Raw genomic sequence first — 14,674 nt, forward strand, 5'->3', positions numbered from 1 at the left:
GACCATAGTTGAAATCTCCCATAATAATCACCCTCCTTCCACTCATTTCTTCTATTTGCTTGTGCATACTGTCACCACCATCTTTTCCATCACCTGGTCTATAGCAGCACCCAATTGTATATTTAGTTCTGCTAGCCACAATCTCACACCAAATGGCCTCAAATGTGCTCTTTTCTCCATCCAGCAAATCAACTTCTATTCTCCTTGGCTGTAGCTTATCAGCTATCATCAACAATACTCCTCCCCCCATTTTATTCTCTCTGTCATTCCTGAACACACTATACCCATCACATTCAATCCCACTAGCTATATCATCTACAGTCAGCCATGTTTCACTAATACCAATAACCTGTGGTCTGGAAGTGCCAACCATGGCCAAAAACTCTTCCTAGTGTACATGAATTTAAGACCCCCATTAGCCCCAACCCTACCTTGATGCCTTATATTAACTATCCCACTCTGATTTGTTGTCCTTATTTGCTCTGGCATATTATATTCATTCTTACATTCAACTGCCTCCCTAAGGACTGTATATCTACTCCCCCCCCCCCCTTAACAAATCTAGTTTCCCTGAATTTGCACATCCACTACATTCAGCAACACTTTCTCAAGTCTTCTTACACCGTAACCATTCAAATGCAAGCCATCCATCTTATATAGAGCCTTTCGCCCATCAAACTCACTCCACACGTCCACAAATTCCACGCCACTCGTCATACATAACCCACGCATAAAGTCATTCGCAATTATGCCCCTCCTTTTAAACATTTCACTGTCATACCGTGGCAAAAGACTAATCATTCTAACTCTCTCACTCTTTTCTTTTGCTACCTCAAACAATTCATTCAGGTCTTCTATCATTTCCATTTTATCTCCTTTCAAATTATTCGTACCTGCCACAACAATCATTTCTTTCACCCTTTCCCTTTGCTCTCTAATAGACTCAGTTACATCCTTTATGGTCGCACCAGGTTGGTACGATTTTGTCAAATCCTCTACTAACACACCTTGTACTAACAAGTCTCCATACAGCACTCTATCCTTCATTTTGTTCATGTTTACACTCATACGTCTATTTTTCCTGTCATACCTTTTATTATTGGTTGGTTCATTCAGTCGACTTTTGTTCATGCACTCTAGCTGCTGTTTTGCCCTTTCTATCGCACCATTCAACAACGCGATCTCACTCAATACATCTATCTCATCTTTTTTATTCTCTGAGAAACCATTAATACTATCATTTACACTTTCTACATTCACACTCTCACAATTCTCATGTACAACCTTGCCGTTTCTTGTCATATCCCTATTTTCTTCATTTTGAAGTTTGACAAAAATATCACACTGACGATCTGAAATACACTTCAATTCCTCATTCTCCCTACATTTTGTACACACATTCAATCCTTATTATCATCTAACCACACTCCAACCGCACTCCGCAAAGCGTACATTTCACAGCTAGTACACTGACTCATTTCTTTTATACTACCGTTCTTTGATAAAGATGGTGAACCATCATTACTGGCCGCCATTTTCCTTCGTACAGGTGCCATACTTATTTGCAACGTGTTTTATCAAATTATAAGTTATTACACACCAAAAACACACAAACAGACGCACTAAAATACCAAATATAAAGGCTTTTTAACCGTACTTCTCAATTTGAATTTTTAAAAAATCTAGCATTAATGATTGACATACTACAGGAATTATCATATCTGTCAAAACTCTACAAAGTCACAATATAAGTATTATAAGAGCTAGAGCTAACTTCTTAATCATGCGAACAATTAATGCAATTAATGATTTTAAAAAGTCTGGAGGTTCTTGTGAATCTAAAATTGATACCATGTTAAAATCAAAAGAATTTGAAGGAATAGCAAGTGAAAGCAAATCAGATTTCACAAACTTCCGCGAGAAACATTACTAAACTCTCTAATGTCTTTAAAGGATAGATTAATGCAGCAAATAAATTTTAAACTCAAAAATGAGGATTTGGAAGATGAAGAACTGAAAAACATTTTAAATGTATGTTATCCTGAAACATAGAATATGAAAGAAGTTACGTGTCCATGGTTAGAGGGGGGGGGGGAAGAGAATAAGATCTTTAAATTTTATTTTGAAATATGAAATTAAAATGAATGATTTTAGAGATTTAGTGGAAATGGCTTTGACTGCAGAGTTACAAAACGAAATTCCCAGTATGGTGAAAAAAGCCAAAGTTGATTATGGCAACAATTGCAGTTTACAGCGCTCAAGCCGAACTAGCTTTTAGCGTGATGAATAAAATTATAATGACGAAGAGATCTTCTCTCACTATAACATATTTCGGATTTAATGACAATATGTATAAATGGGAAACCCTTGAATGAATTTAATCCGAATCCCTATGTCAAATATTTTCTAAAAAATCATCGCTCGGCTATAGATTCTCCTAGAAGAACACAAGATGTGAAGGAGGAAGGAAATAAGGCGTGACAGCTGTTGTCATAAGTATTTCCTTAAAGTAATTGTTTGGAAATGTTAACCTGTAAGGGAGAGGGTTTTTTTCCTGGGTAAACGTGCACCAGACAGTGGGTTTTTTTTTTTTTTTTCATGTATAATCGTCTCATCGTCTCGAAAGTGATTTTAGTGAATAAAATATTATAGTTATTGTTACTACCATTTTACAAATAAGAATTCACTTTTGGTAATCACATATAAATAGATAGGACTACAAAATAATGCCCCTTGATTGGTACCGTTGATTATTATTACATAACACCTCCAGGGAGTCCAAAGACTCATCGAGGAAGGGCATCTACTCTACACCTCTTTGTCTTCACCAACCGCAACTACCTTCATCATCTACACCAATGCCATCTACCCACAACCACCACCACTAGTATCACAGACAATCACAAACGTCCATGCCTATGGCGGGATTCGAACCCACAGCCTTTTGGATGGAGAGCGGATACGCTAACCACTCGGCCAACCAGGCCGCACTTGAAGTATAAAAACAAAAGAGAAATATAATGTATTTCAATATTATTGTGTTTTAGATAATATTTATGTATTATTTATAGATTGTTTGTCATAAAAACTTCTATCGTAAACAAAACAATTTTCTTTTGTTTATAAACACCCCGGAAACATCTGGCCATGGGCATGGATGTTTGTGATTGTCTGTGGAAATACTAGTGGTGGTGGTCGGCGGTAGATGGCGTTGGTGTTTTTTGTTTTGTTTTGTTTTGTTTTTTTGTTCGACGATGCGAGCCCTTTGTTAAAATTTCCATAGCTCACCACTGGTTACAGCCTATCAGTTAATTTCAGAAAATCCGAAGGCACACAGGCATATAGAGTCATCTTGGCCGTACAATTTCATATTAACAATCATAATGTATTGTTATACATAGAATGGTGTGATTCAGGCAGTGACACCTTTTAGGGAATTTTCTATGCATGTGCTTAGTTACAAACATGACGCGCTTCCCTGTTGCCATAGTAACAGCGAACTAATATCCCACTACCTTCAGAAGCAGTACGGCCTGTAGTATATTTCTTTACTTCCTAGATAACCTAAAAAAGAGTATAGTATATATCATTAAAGGGCACACCAGATATTATGACACTTTGGTGCATTTAAGATTTCACAACTAGTTTACAATTAAGAACTTACTTCCAAAAAAATCAGGTATGCTTTATTAGAGGAAAATTCATTTTCCTGTAATAAAAGCATACCTGAACTTTCTCAGTCCATTTATATTTTGATCTTCCTGGGTCATTTCTGTCTGTAACACCTATTTTGCAAATCTTTCATTTTTCATTCTGTGTAATTTACCATATCTTAGATTTGCACTACTGACATGATCCTAAATTGTAATAATGTTGGGTTTCTTTCAAATATCTTTATTTTTACTGTAATTTTGTTATTGATATTATCTGTGTGTTTTTGACCATTGTATACAGAAATCTATCATTTATCCAACCTACAAATTGGCAATCCTTCATTTTTTTTTTTTTTTTTTTTTAACACTGGCGATTTCTTCTCTATGGCCTTAGCAGTATACCAAACTGTAATATCATACAAATGAGTAATATAACTTGAAAAAAGCATGGCATTATCTATAAAAAAAACTAAATATTCCATCCAAATGGATGTAATACTGAAGTGAAAGTTATTAATTATGTATATGTTTGTCGTCTTGGTCTACTGAAGTTGTTTAAAAAAAAAAAGTTCAAATGTTTGTATATACAGATTGCTCAAAATTCATAAACCTAATTACCATCTTTGTTCCGTAGTAGATGCTGCTGACTCCCTTTCCATTAAATTAGCCAAATAGTTAGCTAAATCTTTAATTCCAATTGCTGGCCACACTTCATCTTTTATAAAAAAAAAATTCCATGCATTTCAGATCTTGAATCCAAAATTTAGTTTTAAAAAATAATGATATCACAGTGAGCTTGGATGTCACCTCCTTATTTACTAATATCCCCTTTAAATTTACTGAAAAATGTTTTTTCACCCAACATCATTGATCTCTTTAATTTTACCACCCATACTAGTTACTTCTCTTGGAAGGACACCTTATTTAAACAAATAAAAAATACTTTTGTGGGCTGTTCCCCTCCTCTTTCCAATTTCTATATGGAGCATTTTGAAAAACATGCTCTTGATACTGCCATTCTCAAACCTTCTGTTCGGTTAAGATATATTGATGATGTGTTCTCTGTTTGGCAATATGGCTCAGACACATTAGACTTTTACTTCCTCCACCTCAACAGCCAGCACCAAAGAATCCCTTTCACTATAGAAATAGAAAATAATAATAGTCTGTCTTTTTAGATATTCTAATCACTGTCTGCCCAATCGCACTCTTTCTTTTTCAGTTTACAGAAACCCACCTACACATGTAGATACACATATAAACTTTCCCATCATTCCTCTTCTCAACGATATGTTTCATCAAAACTGTTGTTAACAGAGCCTCCAATCTCTCTTCCGGCCATGCCTCCCTTACAGCTGAACTTGACTTTATTTGCTAACCTTCCTGTCCAATGGTCACAATGCCAACAAATTTTCTGTCCCTCCCATCTCATCACATTCCTCTCAACATACAGACTAACTACAATAATACCATTAATATTCCCTATATCCAGGGCACTTCAGAAAAAATAGCCAGAACTTTAAAGTAATATAATTGTAGCGCCTCTGTAGTGCAATTGGAAGAATGACGGTACGTTGCGCCCTTCAATTGGAAAGGCCTAAGTTTGAGTATCGTCATGACAGGAGGAATCTTTATATGGACTTTTTCAATCGAAGGTGAGTTAGCCAATCTCATATGGAGGTAGCAGGGTTTTTTCTCCCGGAAACTTGGGTTTTTCATCCCGCATACAGTCAGATCAGCTCTCCAGAACACACGCAATTTACAGACAAAAAATACTAGCTGTGGTGGGCAGTAGATGCCGCTGATGTATATGATTGGTAGTAGAGGTTCAGTGTAGTGGTGGAGACGGAGAGTTGTACAATAGGTGTCCTCCCACGATGAGTCTTTGGACTCCTTGGAGGTGTCATGAATAATAATAATAATAATCATCTCTGCGCTGCTTTTAAGCGTCATTTGAAGCTAGCTTCCCTTCTCTGTTCTCCCAAGAATCCACTTTCTTCCACTCTCTGTCCAGGTGTTTACAAGGTTCCTTGTTCTTGCACCTTATCATATTATGGTCAACTGGATATATGGTAACATCCATCTAGAAGAATACAAAAGAAATTCATCTGCCACACACATATGGTCAGTCATGTCTAGCTGATCATGCTTTGGATACCTTTCACAGGATCAGATAGAATAAAGTTGTTATGCTTCATCACAGCAAAGACTTTTTTTAGAATCAGCATCAGATTTAAAAAAACCAGCCTTATCTTAATAAATAGATGTGTTAGACTTCCTAAGATTTGGGGTACTTTAATTCTTATGCCTCTCACCAACTATTTTCTTCCACTTATTGTTGTGTGCATTTTTCTCTGTGTTGTTGTAATTTTAATATTGTATTCCTGAAGATGTCTTTGTGGCAGAGACAAAATATTGAAACAAACCTGCTGGTTAATTATTTGTATTAGTTCCATTAAGTTTTATTATGAGATAACATATAATGCCTTAACATATGTGAAATAATCTCATGTGAAGTATGTCATTTATATATAAAGCAAGTTTTCTATTTTTTCTAAGATTCAAATTTAACATTTTGCAAAGTCATTAAAAACAAGATAAATATATTTGTCACTGTTTATTGAATAGGTGGCAACATTTCGGAAAACACGTCATGAGAACTTAGTCTTGTTCATGGGAGCCTGCATGAAACCACCTCATCTGGCAATTATCACTAGGTATAATGTTATATTTTATCATAAGTAGCATCAATTTTAGCTAAGCTTACCTGCATTTAATATAAACTTATTCTTATTTTATATCTTTCTTTTTCAGTCATTGTAAAGGTATGACCTTATATACACACATTCATTTAATGAAAGACAAGTTCAATCTCAACAGAACAATTACCATTGCCCAGCAGATTTCCCAGGTAATGTGCAGATATTTAATTTTTTCTTTTGCTAACTATTTCGATATTTAATAGTTTTTGTCATATAACCTTCCCATACATCAGTGTTAACAGAACCTATATCACATTAGTGTTGCATGTGAACAAGAGATTAAAAACAGAAAAGTAATCTATTTGGCATAGGTTTCAGTTTGGACTATGAAAGGCAGAATAATAACAGAAATAGCAGTTGCTCAACTGCTATTTCTGTTATTATACTCTTAGTGGAAGCATACGAAAAAGATATAAGATACAAGCAGACTGTATCTTATATCTTATATAAGATCCAATTAGAGTGAATCTGTGGATAAGAGCAAGAGATGGAAAGGAAACACTTAATGTTCCTTCTGTCACATGCCACCTGAAGAAGTGGTCTCGCAACAGTTCAGTAAATTCAGTTTCATTCACACACTGGTGAAATCTAAATCTCTTAAGAGATTTCACCACTATCTGATCACTGTTCAGATAATTAAAGTCACTCATGATTATTACTCATTTTGCAACCATCAGGTTGATTTGGTTGTCACCAGCAATGCATTTCATTTTCACCAGCAATTGTTCACTAGGTCTATAACAACACCCCACTATATATTTAATTTAATATAAACCTATCATCAGATAACTTAAAATAAAACAGCCAATAGGCTTCACTTCGGCAATGTAACATTTAATTAAGGAGATATTAAATCCCACATTATTTCAAAGCCGAATAAGAAACTCAAAGATAGGAATCAAAGAGTATCATGCCGAATATAGCAAAACTATGAAAGTTTCAGTGGATTGTAGCATAAGCTAAAGCACATAGTTCAACACTAGGGCAACTCGTTGCAAAGGTGGGGAAAGTTCTGATCACTATTCTTAGTATTTCCCATAATGTATAACACATCTCCTAGGAGATATATGATGTTATACATTATGGTGGAAGGTCACTACCCAGACCAGTTTCAACCTTTATTGAGGTCTCATTGGTTAGTATGTTGACCAGGTAATACTGAGGTCATAGTGAAAAGAACTTTTATACTTTGCTATACAGGTTGTCAAAAAGCTGCACCCATAAATTACTTAAAATAAAAGAGCCAATAGGCTTCACTTCGGTGATGTAACATTACTTAAATTAAGGGGATATTAAATCCCATATTATTTCAAGGTCGAAACCGGTCTGGGTAGTGACCTTTCACCATAATGTATAACATCATACACCTCCTAGGAGATGTTTTACATTATCGGAAATACTAAGAATAGTGATCAGAACTTTCCCCACCTTTGTAACGAGTTGCCCTAGTGTTGAACTATGAGCTTTAGCTTATGCTACAATCCACTGAATCTTTTATAGTTTGCTGTATTCAGCATGAAATTCTTTGATTCCTATCTTTCATTTTCTTATTTGGCTTTGAAATAATGTGGGATTTAATATCCTCTTAATTTAAATAATATCATCAGATAGGTTCAAACTCACTGCTACATTGAAAATTGGTACTAGCACACAGCCATAACTCATCATCAAATTCCTGCCATGTACCCTTAACACGTTGACCGCCGTAATGTTAAAAAATTTTGTGATCCCCAAGCCAACTTCTTTTTGTTTTACAATTTGCTGAAAGTAACATAAAATAATCATATTTTATGATTTTTTTATCTATTTCATGCAACTAAATAGATTTGTTAAGTGTGAATCACTTGTGCACCGTGTGGCCTGAGAAGAATTTTTTTACAGACTAGGCTGAGCAGTGCACACGTGATTCGCACTTCACACAAGATCAAACTTGCACATCTATGATGCTTACAAACAGTTATATGCATTCAGTGTTTTGTCCCGTGGAATAAATTTGTTATAGTGATAAATATTGTTATAAATTGCCCTAATATGGGAGACTACGAAAAGGAGCAACGTTATTTAGAAGCCTTGATAAATGAAGTTCTATCTGATGACGAACCATATGAATATCCGTTGGAAAGTTACAGTGGAAGTGATCTTAGTTCTGTGTCTTCAGATTCTGATTCTCTCATTGCTAGAAAGAGAATAAAAGTATCTACAACTGGTAATACCGAAGTTTTTGCTCCTAGTACATCTCAGTTTACTGCTGCTCATTCTGTAGAACAAACAATTGATGATGTTATAAGAAATCTGCATTTGACTAATGATTCTTCCCCAGATGAAATACTTGGAAATGTGAATTCAACCAACCTACAATGGAATGAAATTACAGGTGATAATCTAAAACATTTTCAGTTTGTGGATAATAATTTTGGAATAAAACAAATGTTATTGAAGAAATGCATGGTAAACAGCCTGTAGACTTCTTTTTTATGTTTGTTAATGAAGGACTGCTGGACCTAATGGTGCAAGAAACTAACAGATACACTCTTCAAAAACTCAGTAAGACAATTTTACCAAAAGCAAGGATAAGAAAGTGGAAAAACACAAATCCCATTGAAATGAAGATGTTTTGGGTATGCAAATTTGGTTTAATTTAGTGCAGATGCCAAAATTAGAGTGTTATTGGTCGAATAACATCCTCTATTCTACAGAAATCAAGCAAGTTATGTCAAGGAATCGGTTCGATCTTCTTCTCGTTAACTGGCACTTCACAGGCAACGAGGCTGGAAATACTTTGAAAGACTTTATAAAATTACACCTCTCATAAATCATATAAGAAAAAATTTCCAGAAAATAAAGACGCCTTCGAGTAGCATTTGCGTTGATGAAACTTTAGTTCTTTTCCGAGGTCGTCTTGCCTTTCGTCAGTACATCAAGAATAAACGACACAAATTTGGCATAAAACTATTCAAATTGTGTATTGAAGATGGATATACATATGATTTCAAGATATACTGCAGCATAGAAAAAACCAATACTACTAATAGTGTTCCAACTTCAATTGTTATGGGACTTTGTGAGAATCTACTTGACCATGGACGCACAATATTTGTAGATAATTATTATACCAGTATTGAATTAGCGCACAAACTTTTGAATAGACAAACACACCTTGTAGGCACTTTGAGAAAAAAATCGAAAGGGAATTCCACAGGATGTTACCCAGAAGAAATTGATAAAAGGGTGAAATAATTGGTAAAGAAAGTGACACAGGCGTGGTGGTAATAAAATGGTGCGATAAACATGAAGTGCTTATGTCATCAACAAAACACACAAACAAAATGAAATCCCTTACAGCAAGAAATGGTAATGAAGTGCAAAAGCCGGAAGCTATTATGGACTATAACAAAAGCAAAGGTTTTATTGATCTGTCTGATCAGGTAAAAGCCTATGCTTCTTGTCTTCGAAGAAGTGTGAAATGGTACCGAAAACTCGCAGTTGAAATTCTTTTAGTTTCTGCTGTGGTGAACGCTTTTATAGTATATAAGCGAGTTACTGATAAAAACATTAGCATCACAGAATTTAGAGAAAAAATTGCAAAAGAGTTATTAGGAATTACACCAAAGGAAAATAATGTCACTTCGACTTCAGACAAGGAAAAACATATTTTAGAAGAGGTTGGTACCAGTAATAGGAGAAGATGTACATCTTGCTACAAAAAGTTAACCGAAGAACATAATAGAAAATATGCAACATCTAAGGCGACACAAACACGGTGGAAATGTGTTCAGTATGAAAAGTTTTACTGTGTTCGCTGTTTTACTATTGTGCATAACTGTAGTTTGTAATTGTTTAGTAATAATTTCACTTAATTATTTTTTTCATATCCATTTGTCTATTGTTTGTCATTTTTTTGTTTATTAGTTTTTCAATTTTTTAGAAGAAAAATTTATGATTTCACACATTTCTAATGACATATATTATAAATCAATATTTAGCACCATTGTTATTGTTTTATTCAACATTAGAAATTGGCATAAATCAGGTAAAAATAAAACCCCTATAATAGGCCACCTGTTGTACATGTAGTTGAAATTCTACTGCGCTAACAACATAAGCCTGTTTACCAGGCCCCACATTTCCATTACCCATAAGCATTTCATTTAAATATGAATCACGGGTGAACTACGCGGCCTGAAAGAAAAATCTTTATGCAAATCAAATATGGTTCACGCAACGCATTGAAAAAATGTAGTGTGAATCGTATTTGATTCATACAGTGGTCATCGTGTTAAGGGGTGTTCAGGATATGATAGTACTACATGAAAAATTTACATCATTAGTAACTTCCTATCTACAATTTTCCTCCAAATCAGTCTGTTACTTGTCAAGACTCCAACATTATCAGATCTTATATTTCTATCATCTAAGGCACTTTGTACAGTATCAATCCACCTATATCTTGGTCTTCCTCTGGGTCTTTTTCCATCCAACCTGGGAGAGAACACTTGTTTTGCTAATCTTTCCTCACCCATTCTATTTAGGTGACCATACCACCTCAGAATAGCTCTGCTAACGCATTCCTGGATGCTGACAATGTTAAGTTCTTTCCTAATATCCTCATTTTTATTATGATATTGCCATTGATGCCATCTGTCCACGCCCCCTAATCTTTCTCAGGACTCTCATATCTGCGATCTCTAGTCTTTGGTCAAGTGTTTTACTTCTGACCCGGCTCTCAGATCCATAAGTTAAAACTAGTTTGAACACTGTCTTGTATACAGCTAATTTAGTGTTCCGACTAATTTCTCTCTTATTCCATATGAATTTATTCAATTGACTTCCTACCATACCAGCTTTGTTAATTCTGTTGTCTATTTCCATATTTAATTTACCATCTTCACTAAAAATCATGGATAAGTAGCTGAAATGTTTTATTTGTTCCACAGGTTCTCCATTCACAACGCAGTTGACATTTTCAACGATTCTGCCTATTTTCATTGTCTTTGTCTTTTTATTGCTGATTTTCATACCATATCTATTACAACAGTTATTCTATTTAGTCAGGGAATCTTGCAGACTTGTAGCAGATTTATTTAGAAGTATAACATCGTCCGCATAAAGCAAAGAGCTGACATTAACATCTCCAATTTTGTTATCATGTTTAATACCACTTTCCTTCATAATGTGATCCATATAGATAATGAATAACAGAGGGGATGATGTACGTCCTTGTCTCACACCAGATTTAACATTAAGCCATCTTTCTATATTTCCTTCAATTCTAACTGCTGACTTACAACTCAAATAAAGACTAAGTGTTGCTTGATATAATGCCCCATATAACCGTAACATATTGAATAGCTTCTCTCTTGGCTCCTTGCCATATGCCTTTTCCAAATCGACAAAACGTAAATATAGATCTTTGTTATATTCCCATACTTTCTCAACTATTTGTCGTAAAGTGAAGATCTGGTCCTGACAGCCGCTATTTGACCCGAATCCAGCTTGTTCTTCACCAAGCTTTTCTTCCACAATTCTTCTCAACAGTTTCTCGAGTATACTTGCATAAATCTTGCTAGGGAAATATCTCTGTAATTCTCACATTCAGTTTTATTCCCCTTTACAATCATCAGGAATTCTTTCCTCTGTCCAGGCTTTCTGAACTATGCAGTGCAGCCACTGTAAGACTTTTATACTACCATACTTCAGCATTTCTGGTCGAATATCATCTAGTCCTGCTGCCTTTCCGCATTTAAATCCTTTGATGGCTTTTTCTACTTCAAGTATGGATATGTATTCCTGACTGTATGCCTGTTTGTTTTTTACCACTGTGCTATCACTGCTTGTTTCATTTAGCAATTTTTCGAAGTAATTACTCCATACTTCAAGGATATCTTTTTCTTCCGTTTTCATTTCACCTTTTATATCTCTAACTTCTTTTACAGCACTCTTTCGTCCATTCCTAAGCTTCTTCAACAACCTCCAGAATATTTTGCCACCTTCTTGATATTTATTTTCTATGTTCTTGCCAAAGTCCTTCCATGACTTTTGTTTAGCTAGTTTTACACACTGTTTAGCTTTCTTACATTTGTCTCGTCTCTGTATTCTCTAAGAGCACAAGCTGACTTATTTGCGAGGAACTTTTGATATGCTTTCGTCATTTTCCTTCACTGCCTCTTTAACTTCCTGTGTCCACCATGGAGTTCTAATTTTTCTATCCTTGCAGACAACTTCACCACATGCCTCTCTAGCTGAATCAATCAGGGTTTTCTTCAAGGCTTGCCACTGAATCTTCATGGTTTGGTTCCTGTTCTCAAACTCTTTCATTTTTCCTTCAATAATATTTGTGTATTTTAGTCTACAGTTCACATCTGAGAGCTGCTCAACTTTAATTTGCTTTAAAACTTTCTTACATGTCATTCTTTTCAATATGAAATTCAATTTTATCCTGCTCAAGACTAAATAGTGATCACTTCCAATTTCAAATCCTCTGTACACTCTGGTGTCCTGCACCAGGGAGAAAACGTCACTATCAACAATGACATAGTCAATGAGACCTTTCTTATTCTTTGCCTCTTCTCTCCATGTGAATTTGTGCACATTTTTATGTTGGAACATGGTGTTAGTAATAACCACTCCATGTCCTGAGCAGAAATCCAACAGGTATTTGCCATTATTATTAGCTTTGCTTTTTTCTCCAAATTTTCCCAAAATATTTTTGTATGTCTGACAATTATTTCCTACTCTGCTATTTAAATCCCCAACAAGGACCAACTTTTCCTTTTTCATTGTGACAGTTTGTTTTTCTATAGCATCAAAAAATTCTTCCACTTCTACCTTAGTAGAACCTTCTGTGGGACCATAGGTACAAATAAGTCTCATTGTCCAGTTCCCCATTCTCATATTTGCCCACATCGCTCTACTTGAGACTGCCTCCCATTCAAGAAGATTAGCCTCGTATTTAGTGTTGAATACTATGGCTACTCCTTCTTTTCCTTGATTGTTATTGCCTGAATATAACAGCCATAACTCCCTACAGTATTGGCACTCAAATCATCAAATGTCATTAGCAGCATGTCTCTCTCTCTCTCTCTTAACTTTCCTTCCTAAAAATACTGGACCCTTTACTCTATACCATTATATTTCCTCTGAAAGATAGATCTGCTTAATGCATGCAATCTGAGATCCGTCATATTCACCAAGACAACAAACCCTACCCATTTGTTCCTGATATTCCTATATAGACAATAAGCTACTTAGTCTTTTTTTTTTTTAAACTCTCTTACTACTACTACAGACTACTCTCCTATGTAGTCTGCATGACCAGTTAAACATCTTTCAGATGACTGTTCATACCTAATGCTTAAATTATACAGATATTCTTCCACATACTTCACCATTCCTCCCATCATGATTTGGTTTCCCTAACTTTCTCATTAGGTGTCATACCAAGAAATAACTTCTCCAGACTACTGATACCAAATGCATTTAAGTGCATGCCATTCCTTTTTATATAAATCACTTCTTCCTCAAACTCACTCTACACATCCAAAAACTCGCATCGATTTCTTCCACGTAGCCTTTGCATCAAATCATTCTTAACTCACTACTATCATATCTCAGTAACAAACTAATGATTTTCACTCTTCACTCGTGCTCTGTCCAACTCAGTAGTATTATACTATAAAACACATTTTTAATGTAAGAACACTATAAAAGAGATGCAATTGACTAGTTTACATGAGCATTAAACAAATCAGTATCTCACAAAATAACCTCAAAACCAAATTCTGCATTGGCATATATATAAATCATTATATATATACAAAAAGTTACACCATTAACTTCTGATCAACAGTTTTCCTCCAAATTAATATGTTATCTATCAAGCTCATTATCATATCTTATATTTCTGTCTTCTAAGGCACTTTTACTGTATTAATCCACCTACATCTTATTCTTCCTCTGGGGCTTTTTCCTGTCAACCTGGCAAAGAACACTTCTTTTGCAAATCTTGCCCCTCCCATTCTGGAGACCATAAGTTTAAGTGACCATACCATCTTAGATTAGCTCTGCTGATACATTACTGAATGCTCATAAACATAAATTCTTTCCTAACATCCTCATTTTTAATATGATACTGCCATTCATGACATCTGTTCACTCCAGTAATCTTTCTCAGAACTCTCATATCTGTGGTCTCCAGTCTGATCAACTGTTATATATCTAATCCAGCTCTTGGGTCCATAAGTCAAAATTGGTTTGAACACT

At 35.1% G+C, this 14,674-nt stretch overlaps 1 protein-coding gene across 4 annotated transcripts in view; it reads left to right on the forward strand.

Annotated features, from left to right (window-relative positions):
* LOC150107798 (kinase suppressor of Ras 1-like) overlaps positions 1-14,674 on the forward strand; it is a 441,142-nt gene that overhangs the window by 306,963 nt on the left and 119,505 nt on the right. For all 4 annotated transcript variants that reach the window (XM_090391553.1, XM_090391555.1, XM_090391554.1 and 1 more), the window contains exons 14-15: positions 6,282-6,370; positions 6,468-6,564. In XM_090391553.1, coding sequence (XP_090247679.1) covers positions 6,282-6,370; positions 6,468-6,564 — 186 coding nt within the window. The remainder of the gene's footprint in view (positions 1-6,281; positions 6,371-6,467; positions 6,565-14,674) is intronic.

Source organism: Typopeltis vanoorti, chromosome 4 (genome assembly GCF_054136105.1).
Source record: "Typopeltis vanoorti isolate ZY-2024b chromosome 4, IOZ_Tvanoo_1.0, whole genome shotgun sequence".
Taxonomy (NCBI): Eukaryota; Metazoa; Arthropoda; class Arachnida; order Uropygi; family Thelyphonidae; genus Typopeltis; species Typopeltis vanoorti.